Source organism: Mercenaria mercenaria, chromosome 19, assembly GCF_021730395.1.
Source record: "Mercenaria mercenaria strain notata chromosome 19, MADL_Memer_1, whole genome shotgun sequence".
Lineage (NCBI taxonomy): Eukaryota > Metazoa > Mollusca > Bivalvia > Venerida > Veneridae > Mercenaria > Mercenaria mercenaria.
Genome location: NC_069379.1, coordinates 17,001,525 through 17,023,778, shown reverse-complemented (window position 1 = coordinate 17,023,778; position 22,254 = coordinate 17,001,525). Strand labels below are relative to the sequence as shown.

The following is a 22,254-nucleotide window of genomic DNA, read 5'->3' as shown; positions in this document are numbered from 1 at the left end:
ATAGCGAGCTTTGAAGTTAAATCAAAGGAACAATCAGTGCTAGATATGGATGATTTCATAGAAAGAAAACGAAAGAAAGAACAAGGAAGGCACCAGACAGACTCGTGTACACTTACTTAATAGCGATTCTGAAGGAATGAGCTAGTATGTGTTTATCAGCGTCAAAAAGGACAAAATTTAATGCCTATATAAGCAATTGGATTTGGACCATATCCTAATCGCATGTCTGAATTTGTTACATTTGTATACAATTTGTAAACTATGTATTCCGCTAATAAAATATGTTTGAACCAAAAGGACAAAGTTATTCCTTCAGTTATTGGTTATTTTCACTTCTTTGAAATACAAAGTCTAGATTTAGCCAAACAAGCAAAATACCTCAATCTCCTAATAATTAATGGAATTCCATAGTAAACATAGAAAAATAATTGATAATATATTTACAAGGCTTATGAGGTATTCTTGACTGGCCATAGGCTTGTTTCACTGAGTTTAGAGCTAAAATGTATCATATTTGTCTTCATAAACTGAAAATACAGACATGCTTAGGAATATTAGTAAACAGCATTTAAATAATTGAAATGACAGGTTAATTGAATTATTAACACACTATTTAGAAGGAAAAAATGTCATATATTTAAGAAATAATTTATAGCAAAAGAGTGTTTTAACAATATTTCTGCACAATGGGCGGTTATACGTCGGGCGTAATGATTGTACGAGGGCGCGGCCCGAGTGAAATTATTTGTACGACGTATTACCCCCGAGTGCATAAATAGTGTTAAAACACGGTTTTGTATTAATTATTTCGATTCTTATATGCCCTTAATCTAAAACAGTAGATAGAATATAGAAGCGCTCTTTCTTTGTCGTAACAAAAAGCTTTGACGTCATCGCACGTTAACGTGACGTCATTCTAGTGTAAGCGTATTTTAACAGAGACAACATAGTAGAATAATGCTTAAACCGTAGCATAGCCTCACTGTGTATTTGATTATTTTTGTTTCAGATATTTACTCTGTTGAAATATTCAAGTCGTAAGAACGTTCACTGTTACAGCAACGGCCGTCAGTAAACGTTTTAACTTAATGTTAGAATAACAAATCTGTTCTAACAACATATCAAAAACTTTGTACCAACCATTTAATGTTAATTTCGTTTCTGTAAGAGAATTACTTATGCCGAGAAATAAACTGAAATAAATGGATCAATGAAATGTTTGTTCCCTTTTTTCACGAAAACCCCAGATGTACGATATAAAGATATATTCTATTGATAAATGTTTTCCTGAACATATAAGAGTATTTTGGAAATAAACTTAGATCTATAACAGTTCTAAACGGGTAAAATAAAAGTCCACTTACGCAGGGTCTCAAAGGAAATATTAAACAATTTGAATCTTAGATATCAATTCCTCAAAACCACCAACCAAACATTTTCTATAATTCTTTTACGAATAACATCGTTCCTTGAAATAAATTCTGGGAGCATTAATTTAGCAGTCAAGACATTACGTTTAGCATCAGCTATTCGTTGATACGTTATATCTACAGCAAGCCGTAAATAGAGCCCTTGATATCTGCATATATTTTTCTGCGTTTTCGATCGAGTGGCTGGACAGACTTTGTAGATTTTTGTAGCATCATCTGTCTGAAACATGACCATAATGGAAGTTCCATCCCCACTTTTCTATCCCTACCCCTTCCTGCCCCCCTTTTCATGCGTGGCTCTGAGGCTGTATTCGTGGTGATCTGTGCTTCCGAGAAATCTACCCACACCTATTATCTTTTATAAATGCTATATCATACAGCACGATAAACGAAACAATCTAACTGTTTTAAATTGATTTTAACTTCAACTTCGCTGTCATTGGTTCATGTGACTAAACACGTGGTCACTTACCCTTGTAATGAGAATTCATGTCAATTTTAAGTTTAAACATTTATGAGAGGAAATCCAAACGATGAATATTTTTTCGCCTTTTATAGTTTTCACATTTGTTCAAATTGCACGTTCTGAGGTTTACACGAATGAAAATGGTGTTAAATTTGAATACGCAATAGATTTTAAAAGTAGATGTCGTTCTCAGGTGGGAAGATTTTCTTCCCTACATGGATTGTCAATCGCTCAGTGTGTTGAGGAATGTGGCTTGCGGCGACATTGTGCGGCTTTGAATTACAGAAGACGTACACACGTTTGTGAACTATTTTCTGTGGCGGAAGAAGGAGATGACAGAGTAGCAGGCTGTATATTCATTTCTGCGTCCAATATAAATGTCCTCAAGGTATTTATTGAAACCTTTTTATTCTTCCTGTCTGATATAATATCCCACCGACACAGTTATAAGTGTTATGCCGACCTCCCAGCTTTTGATGGTGGAGGAGGACCTGAATGTGTCACTCGGACATTTTATTCGCCGCGAATATGATTTTATCATTTGCAGAAATGTGTAAACTCTAATACCTCTTTATTAACTACCTGATATGTTGATAACCAAATGATAAGAGTACATAGAGGAACGAAGTGCTACTTTATTGCAGGAAATAAGTGAAAGAATGTTACTTTGGGACTGACTGGTGCGTAAAAGTTCATATCTGCTGAAAGCCTTTATTTTACACTGTATATACCCATACAAACGTGTATGATATAGATATAGTATTTTTATAAAACAGTCTGATGCAAAAGAGGAATTACGTGTTCACTTTTAAATCATACCGATTCAAAATTATTGTGTCTATAAAAGCCATTCTCACGCATAATACTCATTCATGCCGAAGAGATGTCTTCTTTATAGCACATTTGTATATAGATCAAAGGCTGCACTTGCGTTATAATCAATACATTCATTTTTGATATTATCGTGTATTTTCGAAGCGGAATAATAGTGATGAGGTGTGGCAAATCCTATGACTATTCAGTCGCAAAGTTAGGTATAAGGGATAGCCGGAACACTTGCTTAAAAGTATCCACATCTGTTTAATATTTCAAATACTAGGAAGGAAACAGGAATTTTCAATTGTAGACAAACAAACTCTTGGGACGTAAATGGAGACATGGTTACTTTGATTTAGCAGAAGCTGAGAATGTGTTCGATAATATATAAGTATAGTCTCCTTTAGAACGTACTCTCATAACAGCAAAGCATGGCTATGTTATCATAATATGTTTATTTTATGAATTAAACAGTTATAAAGAATACAGTTTACGTTGTATTTAGTAGCAGAATCGTTTGAAATATATCATGCTATTCTTTTGCTCTTACGGTATGACGGTTTTATTTACCTTTCTACATCAAACTGTGTTTCCCCACTTTGAAGATGTAATTATTATCATTATTATTATTATTATATCAAATATGTCACATGGCGACTTTCCAGTTTGATAGTGGAGGAAAACCCGGGTTCCCCTCCGTGCATTATTTTATTACGGGCGGGTACCTGGATAGAACCACAGACCTTCCGTAAGTCAGCTAGGAGCCTTCCTCATATGAAAATTTCAAAGCCCATAGTGGGGTTCGAGCCTACATCGGTAAGGGGCAAGAGATTCATAGTCAACGACATTAACCACTCGGCCACGGAGGCCCAAATCAAGCGTAGGGGTAAACGAATTGTCCCATTGTGACTGCACAATAGCACAATTACTGGTCGAACATATACCGTAAGTTGACTAGTTGGTCCTTCAGAAAACAATACTTTAAAAGTAATTATTGAAACAAAACAAAGTTAAAGAAAGAGAAATCAGAACTTCGAATACAATGTATATGATATTACTCATTGTGTTGTATTTACAAATATTTGTGTAGCTCGAATTACTGTAAACATGTAAATGTATTCCGCGGCCATACAGATAATTCGCGATATGTTAAGTCTCAACGGCCAATGGCTCAAGAAAATAAAAATTAGTTTAGCATAGTCAAACATATTCTGTACTGGACATTAATCTCATTGTGTTGTATTTACAAATATGGTAGGAAATACCTGGGTGAGTTTAAAGTATTTGTGTAGCTCGAATTACTGTAAACATGTAAATGTATTCCGTGGCCATACAGATAATTCGCGATATGTTAAGTCTCAACGGTCAATGGCTCAAGAATATAAAAATTAGTTTAGCATAATCAAACATATATGGAAACATTCTGTACTGGACATTAATCTAGAGAAGAAACTAAACGAAAAAATAAAAAGACCATTACTTAGAGAACTGGTCCCCGGAAATAAAGGAACCTTTTTGGTCATTGGAGATCATGATATCCATTCGTTGTTTAATAAAGGCTCACTATAAATCAAGAAAAGCAAGCACACAAGATTTCAAACTGTTTAGTTCATATTTTCTTCAAAAGCGATCCCCAGAAATACAGGGACCTTTATGGTCACTGGTAATGATGATGTCTATTAATTGTTTGTCAATGGTTCACTACAAATTAAGAAAAGCACACAAGATTTAAAAATGTTTAGTGCGTACATGACTCATGAATGGTTCACAGAAATAAATTAACTTTTCTTGTCATTGGTGATCATTGTTTCTTCATATTAAAGATTCACTTTAGCCTGTGCAAAGGAACAGTCGGGGCTTTTCATTACCACTATTCAACATAATCAATATTGATAGGAAGTTTAGTCCAAAATCTTATTTATGGGTTTTACAGCATCCATGTCTTATCAAAGTATATTGTTGTCTCTATAAAAACATCTAAATTAGATTAAATAAAGAATATTGAATACATTGGATTTTTTTAAAGTCTAAAAATAATAATGCTGCAGTTATCTGGACAGTCAACAGTTAACAGACTAGTGAAAACGTGACATTTTGTGCACTTGAATTTTTCAACCATTTAACGATTCTTAAAAAGTTATAACTCACAGAATTTCACAGGGTAAAAATGTAAATGTAAAAAAATATATGTATATTCGCAAAAGTATAAGCAAAAACACCTAGAAATATGAGAAGATTCAAAGAATACAATTTCAGAACCGTTGGATGCATGACTGTGTCATCCAGTATAGTAGTTAGGTAACATAATATAGATTACTTTTCCATTTCATTCGTATTAAATGGACAGGATTAGGACTGACATATGCGCTTTACTGAACTATTTCTCTCTATAACCATATTGTTTTCCTTGTGTAAAATGAGTTAAGGGTGAGTCGATAGATACCAGCAAATCTTAATATGACAAAAAACTGTTTATTGTGATATACATGTTAGATTTATGATTTGCTAAATATTTCTTTACTTTAAATATGTTACAATTGCATCTATTTTCTAGAGTCCATGCGATGTGTGCGAGCTAGGTAAGGTATGCGACACAAAAAGCCAAGCATGCATCTACAAAGGTAACGATAATCTTAATACTTAAATGATATTAATGATATTTTTTATTTTGTTTTAGTTTCAGAAATTATATCAAGGAGCATATTACGACTTATGGTAAAATTCAAAAATAGCTATTTTTCTGAAACAGTTGATTTACCTAATATTAGCGTAATGTGGCGTACCGTATATTTTCACTTATTACACGCACTCACTTATAACACGTCGATAATGCAATCTGGAGTTTCTCTTTCTTTTAATTTTCCTGTAGTACACACTTATAAGATGATATCCACTCTCTGAACTGGACATATGACTTCTAATAATGCGTCTTATAAGCGAAACTACACGGTAAAACTCTGCTTGTTAGTAACTGAACAAAATGTTTAATGAAAAATTTAACCGCTTTTTAACCGATTTGTAAAACACAGCGACATGTCGAATGAAGAATACTAATTACCAGATTTTGTGAAGGTGTTGTATTGTTTTATTCATTTGAACTATTTAGTTTTATGATATATATTGGATAATTAATTGATACAATCGCAACATTATTAAATTACAACGCCCATTGCTGTAAGATCATACAAATACGGGTTTAAAGTTTCTTCGAAACATCCTAATAAATGAGGTTATTTTTTAAAGCTTGCTGAAATGGTGTTTTTGTTTTTTTGTAACATTCGTTACCTTGTTATGTTCGTTACATTGTTACACTTATAAGATGTTTACATGACATGGTTTGCTTTTTAATCATATTTATCAGCTTAATATCTGTCTATTACCTTCATACTTGTTTGTTATTTAACCAGTATTAGAAATAGCAGGTATTTGTACAATCATTTATAATGAACACTGTATATTTATTGTATTGTGGCGTATAAAATTGTTTCAATTATTTTTGGCTCATATTTCATTGCTATGTTATCTGGAAAGTCAAAATTACTCCCGCAATTGACTCAGAAAAAACCGTCAAAAATATGTGCATTGAAAATACAGGATAGTATTCTTTAACACTACACAATACAGTCTATATGAAAATCCTATGAACACATATAACACCATAAAGCAAAATCAAAGTGGACTCGGGTTGACTGAGTCTGCTCATTAGGAAAAGGAAATGTGCAACAGCCCTTACGCGCCCTAGCCCCAGCTTACATAGAACTCTTTTAAATGGACCTTTTCATCTTAAAGGACCAGGAAATATAACACCACCGAGTCAAACCGTCTCTGGCATCAATAAATGACCTTGCATAGAATGTTTCATGGGTCACGCTTACTCACCTCCGTTTACACAATTAAATGCCTGTTTACTTTCAGTTTGCAAATTTAGTTAGAGTTTTTCATGTAAACTTATTTCTATACAACTACGAGGTCGAATGCTTTAAAACTCTACAACTAAGTTAAGGTATAGGAAATGATATATTAGACATTCTATAGCTCTGGCTTACATCTACAAATACTGCTGATTTCCCAGTAACTACTTGACCATGTTTCAAACTCAAATTTTTGACAATATCAGATGATCCTTAGAGAAAACTCTCATACATTTGAACAAACGTTGCCTGATAACAGCTTCGGTTGTGAATGGTATTTGAAAATTTGTGTTTTTGATTATGTCAAACAGCCAGAGAGTCAATGTAAGTTATAGTGCTTACGAAAACATTATATGTAACGTTTTCAGTTATATGTATGAATGACTTAATTTGTGACAGTTTAATATTAGTGTCACAAATAAAATCAATGTATATAAGGGTTTTTATATACAGCATACATTTTTCATAAGAGTGTCAGATACCAAGTGCTCCGGAGAACGGTAAGATACTTGGCAACAACTACAAGATTGGGGGGAAAATAAAATACAAGTGCAACAATGTGGAAACCAATGAAGCCTTGAATGCTGTATGCCTTACCAGTGGACAATGGAGCATGGCTGCCAATTGCACTAAACGTATAGTTATTCAAATTAAATTCTAAAAATTTCAAATTTAAACAAAATTTATATTTTTCTTTAAGATATTATCTTAATAAGTATAATTTTTATTATAACATTATTTTTTATTAATTTGCAACCAATATAAAATTAAACCTAAGGCCAAGAGAAGTATTTAAAGGGCATTATTAAACAAACAATTTTTTAAAGAAATGCAACCCTTTGTTGTTCTGTCATGCCATTATCATTTTTGTTTTCAAAACAGTGTTAATAAAATATTCAATTGCTTGAGTTCGCACAATCATTTTATTTCATATAATTTATAACTGATTTTCTGCCTACAAAATGCAAACGAATAAGTACAATTAATAAATTTAAAAATCTGACATGACGATTAAATTATGGATTGTCGGCGCTTTGAATGGAACGAACAAAACCATGAACTTTATGAAGTTTACAGGTGCTATGTTTCTCAGTCGCGTGACCCAAACTCGTCTTTTGATGGACAAGTCTGTCTGTCAAGCTTTATATATATATATGCTCAAACAAATAGCTTGTTAGCAACACAATGAAGCTTGACAGTTTCTTCGCAATTACGAAAACTGCGAATTTTACTTCGATATTCATCAGTTGTTAAGGTAGAGGTTTTCCGGACTAGCCTGGAAATGCCAAAACTTCATATGGAGTATAAATAATCACAAGGAAATTATACTTGTATTTCAGATGCACTGTCTTAAAAATTCTAAATTCCATTGTATTGATAAAGCGTTTTATGATTTGTATATTCCGCAACTGATTCAGAAGCTGTTAAAAGTTTGACGATACGGTCATTGTATATCTACATGTTTGTACTAAAACGTTTGCATTACATAAAATTTTATGAACGTTTCGAGTAAATAATGTGTACTTCGTCGATATATTATTTTAATTTGGAATCGTTCAAATTCATGGGCATGAAATTTTGTGGTTTTTACCACAACTGTAATTTCTTGTAGATGTGCGCATATGGATATCAAACACAAGTCCCCGGTGACAATTAATGATTTCTCTATAATTATGCGATATTTTAATTCTGTCCCATTGCTCCCTACCGCATGAGATTGACGTGAAATACATTTAATTTTGGGAATTAGCTGGAAATGCTCTCAAATGGATTTTTAATTACTATGTCATTTTTATGTATTGTTGGAAATAATAAAATATAATTGATACACTTACTGTTAAATTTTCTTTCATACCTTTCAGATTGTAGCAGTTATCTGTCTATTGCAAATGGACATATTTTACAAGATCATCTTAACTCGACAATGGCTAAAGTATCGTGTGACTACGGTTATCAACCAAATCTCCCTACTATCAATTGTATAACCTCGGATGAATGGGAAAACGCAACGTGCGATCCTAAAGGTAAGAACGTTTCTTTTCAGGCCAGCACTTTCTTTCGTTGATTTATAATTGTTAGGCAAGTAATTTGATATTTGATTAAATGCGCTCCGCACTGGAACTGGAAAATGACCCTCGTATTTGTGTACGTCGTTGAATTACCTGAACATATACTGAGTACACATGTAATGTTGGCCATGTTCTTACCGGAGGGGACTCTACACGGTCTTGCGTTGCAGCAACTTGGACTGGCATGGAGCGTATTTGTACACCGACAGGTAATAAATGACTAATCAGCAAAATTACTGGTTTATCATGCTGCTGTTATGAAGAAATTCTATGAAATAAGTTGTCTCGTATGAATATCATTTGCAGATATCAAAACACTGACTATAGACTTACAGACTAGGTGATATCGGAGGATTTCCATTTGTATATGTCGATGCACTGTATATAGACTAAGATGCCTCAAACAATCAACATTTGCACGTGTCAGTGTACTTAATATAGACCAGGTTACAGAAGTTCGCTTATAAGACGCACTCACTTATAAGACGCACCTCGAAATCGAACATGCAATAAGTGTGTTCTTTTCCTTTTAATTTCCTTGTATTACACGCTTATAAGATGCTCCCCAGTCTTGAACTGGATATATGACTCCTAATAATGCGTCTAATAAGCGAACATGTAAGGTATCTCGGAGGATTATAGGTTGCCCTTGTTTTATTATTATTATTATTATTCAAAGGCTTGACGCTTGACATAGTTCAAATGCAGCCAAACAGGGCGCATAATTCATCCCATTGGACTCTAGCATTTTCACTGGTTGAACGGTGATCACGTGGTGACTCCCTATATTTCTATGGAGAGTGTGTAGATTTTAATGTTGATTTATGCTATAAATAAGTCTCGATAAAACAAATCAATCATATGGTTGGTTAATGATCCTCCGTGGAAATATGGTTACGTCATTTAAGCACTTGAACATGTGCATGTAACTCACGATCGTCTTTGAATACATCTTAAAGTCTTACTTTTTACTTTTAATTCCAGACTGTGGTTCATTGTCTAGTATCGCGGATGGAACAGTTTCAGTACCAGTGACAACGCACGGAGCTACGGCTACATACACTTGTAATTTTGACTATGCCCTAACAGAAGGTGACTCTACACGGTCGTGTGACACGGGAACTTGGACTGGAATAGAGCCTACTTGTACACCTATACGTAATTATTTCATATTTGTTTTTTTACGAAAATGTGTATGTCCACAAGAGTTATTTCATCTTTACAAGATTACCAATTGTACATGTTAATTGTACTGTTCTCTACGTGAGGTGCAAGACTTTAACATATACTACCAAATCATCAAGTTGAATTCACTGAACAATTAATAGATTAAGCTATTTTTAAATGGCAAAGGACATACTGAGGGGCCTGTGTTGTCGAGTGGTTAAGTTCGATTTCGAGTCACTTGCCCCTTACAGATGCGTGTTGAAACCTCGCTTGAGGTGCAGTAGTTTTCATGTGAGGAAGCCATTAAGCTAGCAAACGGAAGGTCACTGGTTTTACCCAGTTTCCAGACCATGCTAGAACAACTGCCCGTACGTGCACCATTGGCATTTTTCAAACAACAGAATCTGGACAATGGCGCCTTTTGACCTAATTTGTGACGATCTGACGCTAAACCCAGAACAAAAACATGTATAATGAGAAATCATATACATTATTTTCATACTCCGTTAAATCGAGTTCGATCTACTGTTTTGCTTATACTACATTTAAGAATCGAAATTATATATATCCGCAGCGTGTTTTAAGCATTTTGATCACTTAGAATTAGGAATACACAGCAATGAATAATTCAAGCTTCGAAAAAATACAAAAGACGTTTTATACTTGCGTCTGTTATCATCGCTTCTTAGGTGATTTTCAATGCGTAAGTACATCTGTCATATTATTTTTTGTCATACATTTTTTTTTTCATTTGGATAATTATTTTAGCAAACAGAGGATGCTACGTTGTTGGTTATGCATACTTGTATCAAGGAACCCGTCAAACTACCAGCGACGGCATCATTTGTCAAAGGTGGGATTCACAAAGCCCACATGGTCACAATAGAAATGACCCAGCTGCGTTTCCAGACATCAGTGCCAGTGCGGCTGCAAACTACTGCCGGGATCCAGATGGGACAGGTGCTCCTTGGTGTTACACAGTGGATTCAAATATTAGGTAGAATTACTGCGGAGTGAAACAGTGTTAATTTCTTTGAATATTTATAGGTTATTAGATTTGTATCGAGAAGTATGCATGAGTTCTGCAGCGGAAATATTGCCCGAATTTAGGAGCGCAGTATCATTCCGCGAAAGAACGAGAGCATATTTCTCGATGCAAATCAAATAATCTTTCCTTACATAATTATGTATCTTCACTTAGAATTATTATATAAATGATTTAAATTTTTTATAAACCCTGAGTGAGGTTGGAAACATTGTCGTTAAAGAACTTTTAAACTCGACGGCAAACACGAAATTGACGTCACAAATGACGTCACACACCCGATAAGAAAATTTGACGTCAATATGGAAAAATATTGACGTTTCAGGTTCTACTGAAACTGAACGGAGTTTTTGAATGAGTATGTGATATTACAATATGTGGTATCTTCTTTCTCTCAGTAACTATTTGATACTACGTTTTTTGAGAAGTCAATCCAATAATTCGGATGGGGAAAAAACATATATTAATAATTATTCTTGAATGCACTGGAAAATAGTTTTGTCAATCCTTTTTTTTTTTTTTTTTTTTTTTCGTTTGTTTAACGTGTGATTAAAACAGTTTTTTAAGTATTAAAATTACTTGTTACATGCATGGTGAAATCAAACAAAATGCAAAGATTGTATTAAGTTCATTTCTATGTAAAAACTTACGCCAAAAAGTCCCCCTTCGAGCGAATTAATACACTGCAGTTGATCATATGATTTAGGGTATCCGATCTACAAGTATGTAAAATTTCGATGCCTGGTAACCCCATGTATTTTGTGGTATCATTTGATCATGAAAGAATGGTGCCTGCACAAGAATTAGCAAATAAGATGACCGTAAATAATATTTAAGAATAATTAAAGTCATGTTTTTTTGACTGCAAAATGATAAAGTTTACACTGTCTACACTGTAATTACTGGATTTCTGTTGGAGTATCGTTTAAGAATGTAAAGTAAAACAAATAAATATTCTAGAACATATTTTGATATATAATTTATATCTTCTTTTCAGTAGATAATACACTTTTTGATGATACCCACATTATATGAGCTTACCAGGCATCAAAATTTGATATATTTAAATATCACTGTCTTATAGAACTTGCCTATTTTTGGATCGGATACCATAAGTTAAACCCGTCCGCTTAGCTCAGTAAGGAGAGCGTTGGTCTACGGGTCGCGGAGTCGCGAGTTCGATCCCCGGGCGGGGCGTATGTTCCCTGTGACGATTTGATAAAAGACATTGTGTCTGAAGTCATTCGTCCTCCACCTCTGATAATTCATGTGAGGAAGTTGGCAGTTACTTGCGAAGAACATGTTTGTACTGGTACAGAATCCAGGAACACTGGTTAGGCTAACTGCCCGCGGTAACATGACTGAAACACTTTTGAAAAAAATGGCGTTAAACCCAAAACAAAAACAAAACAAAACAAAAACATAAGTTAACTGAAGTGTTGTCTTCTTTATATCAATATCATACAATATTTGTTAACCTGTGTTAAAGACCACCTCTGAACAGAGACCACCTGTCTCTAAAGAACGCACGTTTTGTTTCCCATTTTATCATTTACAGTGTATCTTAACCTGCGAATAAAGACCACCTCCCAATAAAGACCACATTTTGGCTCTCCCAAGGGTGGTCTTTATAGACAGGTTTGACCGTAAGTCTTTTCGATCAAGTATTTTGGCTTCTGGAGGCGTAGACTTTCTATGAAGATGACGACGAGTTCGGAGAGGTGATGGCTTGGTGAGGGAGAGGAGATGGCTTGGTGAGGGAGAGGTGATGGCTTGGTGAGGGAGAGGAGATGGCGTGGTGAGGGAGAGGAGATGGCGTGGTGAGGGAGAGGTGATGGCTTGGTGAGGGAGAGGTGACGGCTTGGTGAGGGAGAGGTGATGGTTTAGTGAGGGAGAGGTGATGGCTTGGTGAGAGTCTGAATCTTGCACCCTCTGGAATTGTGTGGCAAGTATTCCGCTAATGGGGCAATCTTACTTATATTTAAAGTATTGTGTAAGTGGATATTTGATACATCGCTTGCCGAAATATATGACTTTAATGACTACTATTGTTTTGCTATCAGAAACGAACTTATGAATCCAACGCCCATTGCGCACGGAAAGTTAACATTTTTAAAGGGATATATTTATTCCGTTAAATTTCATAATTAAGCCATGCCATGACAAAAAAACCAACATAGTGGCTTTGCAACCAGCATGGATCCAGACCAGCATTCGCGCAGTCTGGTCAGGATCCATGCTGTTCGCTATAACGGTTTCTCTAATTGCAATAGGCTTTGAAAGCGAACAGCATGGATCCTGACCAGACTGCGCGGATGCCCAGCCTGGTCTGGATCCATGCTGGTCGCAAAGCCACTATGTTGGTTTTCTCATGGCACGGCTCATATTTAAATTCCTCTGCAACTTAATTAGGTCTTTTTTAACAACTTTAAAACTATTTAGTCGCTGAAGTGCGTGCTATGCTGTCTTCAAAGGAACATTTAGTTTAGTCAGCCGTTCGTTTGTCTCTCCGTTCGTCTGTAGTTCGTAACAAATGGGTAAGAAGTAACACATATCGTATTAGAGGTTAAGTTATCACTGTGACAACATTTTGATTCATTGCAATAACGTAAAGGTGGAATAGAACAAAATCTACCTTGCTCTACGGTATCAGAGAGGTAAAGCAATAAAATACATCTTTATTTAAATTGTTCATTAAAATATATTTCTTTGGTAAAAGCACGTAGTTCACGTAAGTGTAGCCTGGGAATCCTGTCTGACAATTTCTAACTTTTTCTACCTGCAAATTGACATAATATCAGAAACTCCATGAATGCCAATTAACATTAATAAGCGCAAATTAAGTGGGTCTTTAATGCATAGATATTAGGTATGATTTCTTCTGACAAAGCACAAATATTATCAAAGGCTTCCCAGGCTAGACTTAGGGTTGCTTTTATATCCTGTGGGATTGTGAAGTCAAACCAATGTGACTGTGCTTTGTGACAGTCAAAGACAAGTCAGAATCAAACCAAGTCTGTCATTATTTTACTTTATAGCTGTCCATATATCAAATTTACCTATATATAGACTGACTATCACAACATCAACCCTTAAATGCCCTTTTGCGGTCGTAAACTGTTACGTAGGGCCAATACAGCTCAAATATTTTTTGAAAATTGTGCCCCTTCATTGTAATACTCTTATTATTACGCAGTTTTATAGGGCACGGGAAAAGTTGCACTTTTCATTGTTGTTTCAATATGCTATTATATTTTGCTTGATAGTATGATATGTTTCTAAATGAAATTTTAAAAGAATTGTAAGAATGTTTCAACATTAACTTTAAGTGTCTAGCAGCGGCCGTAAAGGTCACCAGAAAATCGGTCTGTTGAGCTCACGGGTCCGCTCAGAGTTTCATTATAGCCGTATAACGCTTCAATTTTCATTTATGCTCATAAAAGTCTCTATTAATCAGATTCTTAGTTGCGTCTGAGTAAGTATGTTGATGCCGTGTGGCGGCTGTAAAAAGTTTGTCTCCTATATCCATCGACTGCAGTTCCAGTTTGAAGATGGCAGTTTGCAATATGTTTCTTTGATAACGTGCATCCAAGAACCTTCTTACATGTCTTACTAAGTTAAAACTTAAAAGTATAGTATAGAGAAAAAAATTCCAGCTTTTACAAATTCAGAAAAGTTCTAAACCTTAGATTCAGCCCTCCCGCTTAGATCAATAGGGAGAGCGCAGATCAACGGATCTTTGGGTCGTGAGTTCCATCCCGGGGCGGAACGTATGTTCTCCCTGACGATTTTATAAAAGACATTGTATCTGAAATCATTCGTCCTCCACCTCTGATTCATACATGTGGGGAAGTTGGCAGTTACTTGCGGAGAACAGGTTTGTACTGGAACAGAATCCAGGAACACTGGTTAGGTTATCTGCCCGTCGTTACATAATTAAAATACTGTTGAAAACCGGCGTCAAACCAAAAACAAAACCCTAGATTCTTTTCTTTTTTGTTCTACTCTTATTTCGTATGGCATAATTTCGTCACAAGTGACAAGGACTAGGACGGAATGATATTTTAGCATTTGTTATTTGAATAAAAACTGACATTTCTATTTCTAAATCGAGGGAGGTTAATTTGTATTACAGCATTAATAATCTTTTGAAATATGTTAACCTCTACCTTGCTAAATTTCTAAAATGGACTGGTCCATCATTCAATTATAGCAGTGTCAGTACTGTACCGGTCGCAAAGGCAGAATCACTTGCCGCCAGCAGGTTCAAGGTTAAATAAACGTGTCTGAAATCTCTTCAGTACTACCGGAACACTTTTTCCCCATCCTTGATCCATAAGCACTATTTCTCTACAAGACATTACTTTTTATTTTCTCCAAGGGAAGGCACTTGACACTTTTTTGGCTGATTGCGAGAAAAGTAAAATAGAAGATTTTTTCAAATGCTCTTTTTTAATGTACGTACATTACAGAAACTAAACTAAAGTAAGTGTAGCCTGTAACAATGTAATAATAAAATATACTAAACAAAAAAAAGCTAACCTGCCATCCGCAATTTTACCAACTAAGCGTTCATCTTTCAAATTAAGTACCCATTTAAATCAATATATTGTCAACAAAATGTCAAAATTTCAAAATTATAGATTTACAGTATTTTGTTTTCAAATAAAATAACTTCAACACCTTACTTTATAATAGTTAGGAAAATTCACAAAAAAAATGTGTTTTAAGAAAGCTCACGAACAACATTGATGAAAATACAGTGATGTAGATTCTAACATTTTACAAGAAAAAAATTTCCAGCATATGATCTTTATGGATCGACCTTATATGTGACTGTTCAAAATAGGAAATGTGTATGATAGTATTTTGATTTTGATTGAACATTCCTTTCCTTATTGTTTTAAGGGAATGCTAAATTTCAATAAAGTGCTTTTTTGTAAATTTTTGTTTGTTAATACGCGTAAAACAGCATATAGAGGTTGAGCTGTTTCGTCCAGTACATTTTCTTTTTCCCTACTAAACGTGTAAATAATGTCAAAGCAGAATTTTTCGCGAGGGTTTAAATTTCGCTATATTCGCGAAGCCCTACATATCGCGAAAATTAATCCTCGCGTAAATATATTCACCATTAGTATGATTAAATTCAAGTACCGGTAGGATACCGTTTTTTGCGAATTTAAACCTTGCGAACATACACAAAATTTCAAATTCGCGAAATTTTTATCCAACGAAATTATGTGCTTTTACAGTAATGAAGTGAGAAAATATAATTCCAGAAATAGTTTCAAAAGAATTCCTGTTTGTTCCTATTTCAGTATAATCGTGTTAAAACTTCTTGCTTTATTGTCATGTTGTTACCATGTTGTAACCTGACTGGAAATAAAAGTAATTGTTGCTGCTGTTGTTGTAATGTACGTCTTTCAATGTAAATTTTCATGTGGCAGTCCAATTGACGGATGACCCAGTATCAATGTCTAAAAGAGAATAAATATCACTATTTGATCGATTAAAACCACTTCATATTCTGAGTTTGTTAAGAATTCAAATGATAGAGATTCGGAATTATACAACGTATTTTGCTCACCCATCATTGTCGCAAATTTTTGAATGTTCGTTTTATTTAAGATCATCAATGCCAAATATTTTAACTTACCTAAATGCAACACATGTATATTTGACCAAAAGAGAGAGATGACAAATACATTTGTATTGTATCACTATTGTAAAGAAAAATAATAAATACAAATGTATTAAATATTTGCTTTACTTCATTATAAAAGTCTCGCTCTTTGAAAATTGCTGTAGTGTATTAATTTTTTACAAAATATAGCCAAAGTATAGTTATTTATTTAATAACTTAGCATAGCAGATTTAATTATGCTTAAGGTTTGTGAATATCGCTCGAAAATACTTCTAATCTATTAACAAAGATTCAGGAAATGCAAAATAAGAAACAAATTTTATCAAACTGATTATAAGATAAGTCAGTGGAGCAATTTTGGCATTAACAGATAAGTCGAACAACATATTTTATTTGAGAAGTCCGCCTCTTCAACCTTATTTTATTAGACGCACTCGCTTATAAGACGTCGGTCATGCAATCTGTATTTTCTTTCTCTTTTACTCTCCTTGTAGTACTCGCTTATAAGATGCTCCCCCGTTCTCTGAACTGGACAAATACTCTTTATAATGCGTCTTAAAAGCGAACATATACTGACAATAAGTTACCTGTAGTATGTTTCAATATCCTTGATCATTTAGCCACTTCTCCATCACTGGAACATATACTGACGCCCGCTCTATATTATTCACTGTCCTCTCAATCGCTCTTTGGAACGCATAACTTATGAAGTACCTTAAGCTAAGGTCCTTCGTGACGTCTGCAACGAACACCTGTAACTGTTACCACCCAAAAAGTAAATAAATCATTATATTAACAGTATAAAGAGACTAACCCACACATTTTAGGCGAAAACTGTTTTCTCTCAAAAAATCCATAAAAAGTGATAATGTATTGCTAAGGAAAAAACACTAACTCTTTATTTACTTTATCCAGTCATACTTTTACAAACTGTGACCAGATTTTAATAAAAGTAATGTTGTTGTTGTTGTTGTTTGTTGTTGTTGTTGTTGTTGCTGCTGCTGCTGCTGTTGAAAGTGACTAGTGGTACACACTTATTGACAAAAGATATTTGCAAGATATTCTTATGAATAACCAAATATATTGTGCAGACAAGAGTAAAACATCGCGAGGCTTTTGAAAATAAAATGCAAAAAAATTACATTCTTGCATTTCTACCAATATCTAACTTTTATTTTTCATCATTTTTCAGTGTCATCAATACATTCAACTTTCAAATTGGTGGAAATGAACATGTAGAAAAATTTTACCCAGACTGCGACCGAGTAGCTTTAAATAATCATTCTTACTTAGGTTCATTTTTGATTAATATTCCGTCCGTCACACGGTTCTAATACACAACTGTCACCATTATTCTGTTAGTTTCCTTTTTATATATCAAAAAACTGCTCACATGTGGTATTAATAGCAACATGTAAAGAAAGTTTTAAGTCAAAGCTGGAATGTCACCATCTGACCTACTTATAAATGTGTCGATGCGACGTTAAACCCAACAGAAACAAATTTGTAATATGAACGCTAACCATGCTAACAAAACCCGATTTGCTTTCCTATAGCTTTCCTATTAAACAAGTATGAATATAAGAGTGACAAAATCAAAGTATGTACCTCAGCAGTAAAACGTCCATAGCATCGCGGCCCACTAGGAAAGAAAATCACACAAAGCACGTAAACATCGTTGGGTACCGTCAAAGATATACATAATACTTCTTGTTAAAATGATATATCACAAACAGTATTTTCCTCTTGAATAAAATCATTGTTTGTCGATCAGGTACGTGCCCTTGTTTAAGAAATAATGTATAGAAAAACGTGTTTTAACGTTATTTATACACGGAAAGAGGTTATACGTTTGCGGAATAATTATTCTGGCGAAGTTTGCTATACATTATTTCGATTAGAATATCTCCTTAATCTAAAGCAGCAGATTAATAATATCTGTCATGTGTTTACGAATCGGATAGAAATATCCGTCCCGAGGGCACCTGCGCATTGGGCGGTAATGAGGCTTGCCGAATTACCGCCCATGCGCAGATGGCCGAGGGACGGATATTTCTATCCGATTCGTAAACACATGACTGATATTTTTTCTTGCATATCGTATACATGTTGGCATTTTATTCCGGCAGATTATTTTTCTTGCAAACCGTATTTTGCAAATACTGTGACAGGTAGAAATACTAAACGTAGCACTCTTTCTTTTAGTAGAGAATGAACACAAAGCGTGGGAAATCAGCGTCCGTAAGCAGAAATGACGTCATGGTGTTTTGCGTTACGCACAATAACAAAGTTCAACTTTAGTTTTATCGTTTGTAGCGTAATGTTATGTTCTTTCGGTAAACTAACGTGTTTTGAATCGAGAAATATACTGTAAGGAAAGGAGAGAAACTATCAAGGTACCTGCATTTTTCATGAACCACTTTTTGTCATTAACAGCACGAGAGTCATCTGGCATAGGGGGTGCCGGATGGGTTTTGCCGGCATGGGTAAAAACACCGGAAATGCCAGTCCGGTGTGCAAGAAAAAGTTAGGTGGGCCGGTGGTCTAGTGGTAACACGCTTGACTGTCAATCCAGAGGTCCGGGGTTCGAATCCCGGTCCAGGCACTGGAAATTTCTGAGATGCTCTTGAGTGTCTCCCCCCTAACTAAGAGGCCTGTACTGGTTCTTCCAAGGAAAGACGGCTTCGCGTTTATCGGTGCTATACACCAGGCACGTTAAAGAACCAGACTGTCTATTCGCAAAGAGCTAGGCTAAGTTAGCCGGACAGCCTGTATCTAAATATAATTCCTCTCTATCTGTTCTGGGGGCTTTGTCTCACTCTGTCCCTCTGGTCAGATCGCTCTGTGTCTGTACTAGTAGAGGATGATTTTCGCGCCCTGTGTGGCTGCGTTTGCTATATGTAAAGCGCCTTTGAACGTGTTTATCATGAAAAGGGCGCTATATAAATCTGGTATAATAATAATATTAAGTAGCGCACTTTCTTGGTCGCAACAAAAACGTCATCCCACGTTAACGTGACGTCATTTTAGCGTAGGCGTGTTTTAACAGAAACAAAATATTAGAATATATAATTCCTGCGCATCTGAAGTCTGAACAATGGGTTTATTCAACAGTAAATTACTGTTCGATGTGTACCATTCCTTAAATATCATTAGAAAATAAGACTAGTCAATAACCAACAGATATGTGTAACCGGAATATATAACAAAAATAAAATTAAGGTTACCTAATAATGCGTCTTATAAGAAAAAATATACGGTAAAGGGCTTACCTTTTCCAGCTCTTCAAAGGTGCTGAATCCTTCAGATATATAAGAGATAATGTAATACATCTCGGTATCCCGCTCAGTAAAACGTCTAAAATATTATATAAAGACCTGTCGAAATTGTTCTGCAGTTCTTCAGAATATAAATTTATATTGAATTCTTTTTTAGAACCTTACTTAGTTGAATTACATGGTCAGAATTGCCGTCGAATTATAATTCATCGAGCATTTGAAATAGATATAAATAACTTACTTTAAATTAGCTCATGATTGGACAGAAAAGCTTCTTTTTGTAGCTAGCAGTAAACTAGCAAGAGATAAAGGTACCTCTGTCAATTTACTTATTATATATTAAGTAAATCATTATTCTAACATGATCCGATTGTTTTCTTTCCGATTAAACAAAGAAGACTGAAACCGTGACGTTTTCTGCTACGTAATCACTTTGGTACGTCACATTTATTACGTCATAGGGCTGGGAAAAGATGTAAAATGTTGGTGGAAATTGCTGGGATGTAGACAACAATCCTTGACATAGTGTTTTAATTGAAATAACATAACTAAGATATTTAGTCTTCTTTGCCTTTTATATGTACATTATTGTTATTGCAACCTTTTGATCAATTTCTTTTGCACTTGACCTCAAAACAATGCATTAATTGAACGACAAAATCACTGTTTGGGATATATTACTTCGTAAATAAAGGAGTTGAATATCTACACGCTATAGTTAAGCTATTCTTATTCTTTAACATTACCCTTTATTGGATAACTATTTCAGAAGACCAGTCTTTTCCATATTCAAAAATTACATTATAAAGTAAACGAACGTATCATAGATACATACATTTTTGATCTAGTTTAAATGTACAAATAAACTTTGTTGTTGTTTTTTTTTTCTCGTTTTTACATTTATTCACATAATGGTTTCGAAATTTCAAACAAGATTACATCAATGGATCTTGAGAATTAACAAGATTGGGGTTAATATATGATGACTTAAATAATCTTGAAACAATACATTGATATATGAAAATGTCATGCTGATCATCAATATACTTACTCTTGCAGAAAGTAGTCCCAGTTGGTAGTTAAATAATTCCAGGCAAGGGTCCTGAAAAGATTATATAGTGCAGGCATATGGTGAAAATAATCGTGCTCAAAAAGCAGCAAACTTGGTAGAAAGCGAGGATATGGTGTCCTTAATTCTTAAGTGAAAGGAAGTTCGAAATATTATCAAAATGGCCGAAATTATTCAAAATAGCCATCATTCATAAAAATAAGAAGAAAGGTAAGGATCAAACATGCTCAATATTTTTTTAGCCAGTTAATCTGTCTTTTTAATCATATTTATGCAAAAACTGATCACAGACACTTTTGTGAATAGATTTTAGCTATTTATTGTTTTTCTTTATTGTATAATTACAGAAATTGAGGTGATATCCCATAAATTTGAAATTAGAAAAGTTCAGAAGATTGTTATGTACTATGCAAAAACAAACTAGTATTAACTAGTATTACACTCTTGTGAAGGCAATGACTGTGAGTGACCTTACATTAAAACATTACCTCTCAAATATGTGTTAACTAGAAGGCAGTGCCACAACATTTTAACAATTTTGACAAATAAACTATATCTAACAGTGCCATAAACAATTTTAACAAATTATAAATGAAATCAAATTTTAAAACAAGTGTATAAGTTTATTTTGTTACGACCATTCAAATACCTCGTATAAGTTTAAAAAGATGGAAAGAATAGCGCATTACAAGTCGATGCATTATATCGAAACATAAAATAGCAATTCTGCGTAATCTGTGCACCGAAATAATGCTATTTGGCGGTCTATATGATAAAGATTACATAATAATGAAATGTGTCATCTAACTTTTATATCACTTACCTTCCAATAGGTTTCCAGGACAAATATTGAAACACTGATGTGACATAATCCGCGAAATGTCCATTCGGATCAGACGCCATTTGCAAGAAGCTAAAAAAAAGTTATTATATTTTAGTATGTGTGATCTAGTTCATGAGTGTTTTCAATGCCATAAAAATACATTAATACGCTTATAATATTCATTTGACTTTCAGTTGAATATTTTAATGCTCAGAAAGACACATATTGCATACGGAATGTTTCTAAATATTTGTGTATACGAAATAAATAAATTTTGCATAGAGTGTTAACTGATCAAACTAACGATTTATTTTCAATCTTTCAGAAACGTTAATGCTGCAGACCTTCGAATATAAGTCTTTTTTCGAAATTTAGAAAATGCTTTTATCACTTTGTAATTGTAATAAACAGAAAATACAAAGTGATTCTGTGCAATCTAAGACTTCTTTTATTTACAAAAGCACTCTTTTTTAATGGATTTAATATGTATAAAACTCTTAAATATGTTAGGCACGCAATTGAAATTAAGTGCAATG

The 22,254-nt window shown here is 34.3% G+C and overlaps 2 protein-coding genes across 2 annotated transcripts; one reads left to right on the top strand and one right to left on the bottom strand.

Annotated features, from left to right (window-relative positions):
- The first annotated feature begins 8,547 nt into the window (after nucleotides 1-8,547).
- Nucleotides 8,548-10,860, top strand: LOC128550977 (plasminogen-like). The gene is made up of 3 exons (XM_053531191.1): nucleotides 8,548-8,647; nucleotides 9,677-9,850; nucleotides 10,628-10,860. Exons 1-3 carry the CDS (start codon nucleotides 8,548-8,550, stop codon nucleotides 10,858-10,860), a joined length of 507 nt encoding a protein of 168 aa, XP_053387166.1.
- Nucleotides 10,861-15,357: 4,497 nt separating this feature from the next.
- LOC123543119 (glutamyl aminopeptidase-like) lies at nucleotides 15,358-21,802 on the bottom strand. The gene is made up of 5 exons (XM_053531887.1): nucleotides 21,719-21,802; nucleotides 20,878-20,928; nucleotides 19,821-19,905; nucleotides 17,136-17,306; nucleotides 15,358-16,381 (listed from the first exon to the last, which is right to left on the bottom strand). The coding sequence occupies exons 1-4, from the start codon at nucleotides 21,796-21,798 to the stop codon at nucleotides 17,148-17,150; spliced, it is 375 nt and encodes a 124-aa protein (XP_053387862.1). The 5' UTR covers nucleotides 21,799-21,802; the 3' UTR covers nucleotides 15,358-16,381; nucleotides 17,136-17,147.
- Between the last annotated feature and the right edge of the window lie 452 nt (nucleotides 21,803-22,254).

What these genes read in the sequence shown, in the direction of transcription:
- LOC128550977 (XM_053531191.1), top strand. Translation starts at nt 8,548, where the DNA reads ATGGCTAAAGTATCGTGTGACTACGGTTATCAACCAAATCTCCCTACT. An exon ending in CGCAACGTGCGATCCTAAAG is followed by an intron (nt 8,648 to 9,676) that starts GTAAGAACGTTT and finishes TTTTAATTCCAG; the next exon opens with ACTGTGGTTCATTGTCTAGT. An exon ending in GCCTACTTGTACACCTATAC is followed by an intron (nt 9,851 to 10,627) that starts GTAATTATTTCA and finishes TAATTATTTTAG; the next exon opens with CAAACAGAGGATGCTACGTT.
- LOC123543119 (XM_053531887.1), bottom strand. Translation starts at nt 21,798, where the DNA reads ATGGCGTCTGATCCGAATGGACATTTCGCGGATTATGTCACATCAGTG. An exon ending in TCCTGGAAACCTATTGGAAG is followed by an intron (nt 20,929 to 21,718) that starts GTAAGTGATATA and finishes TAATCTTTTCAG; the next exon opens with GACCCTTGCCTGGAATTATT. An exon ending in TGGGACTACTTTCTGCAAGA is followed by an intron (nt 19,906 to 20,877) that starts GTAAGTATATTG and finishes ATAATATTTTAG; the next exon opens with ACGTTTTACTGAGCGGGATA.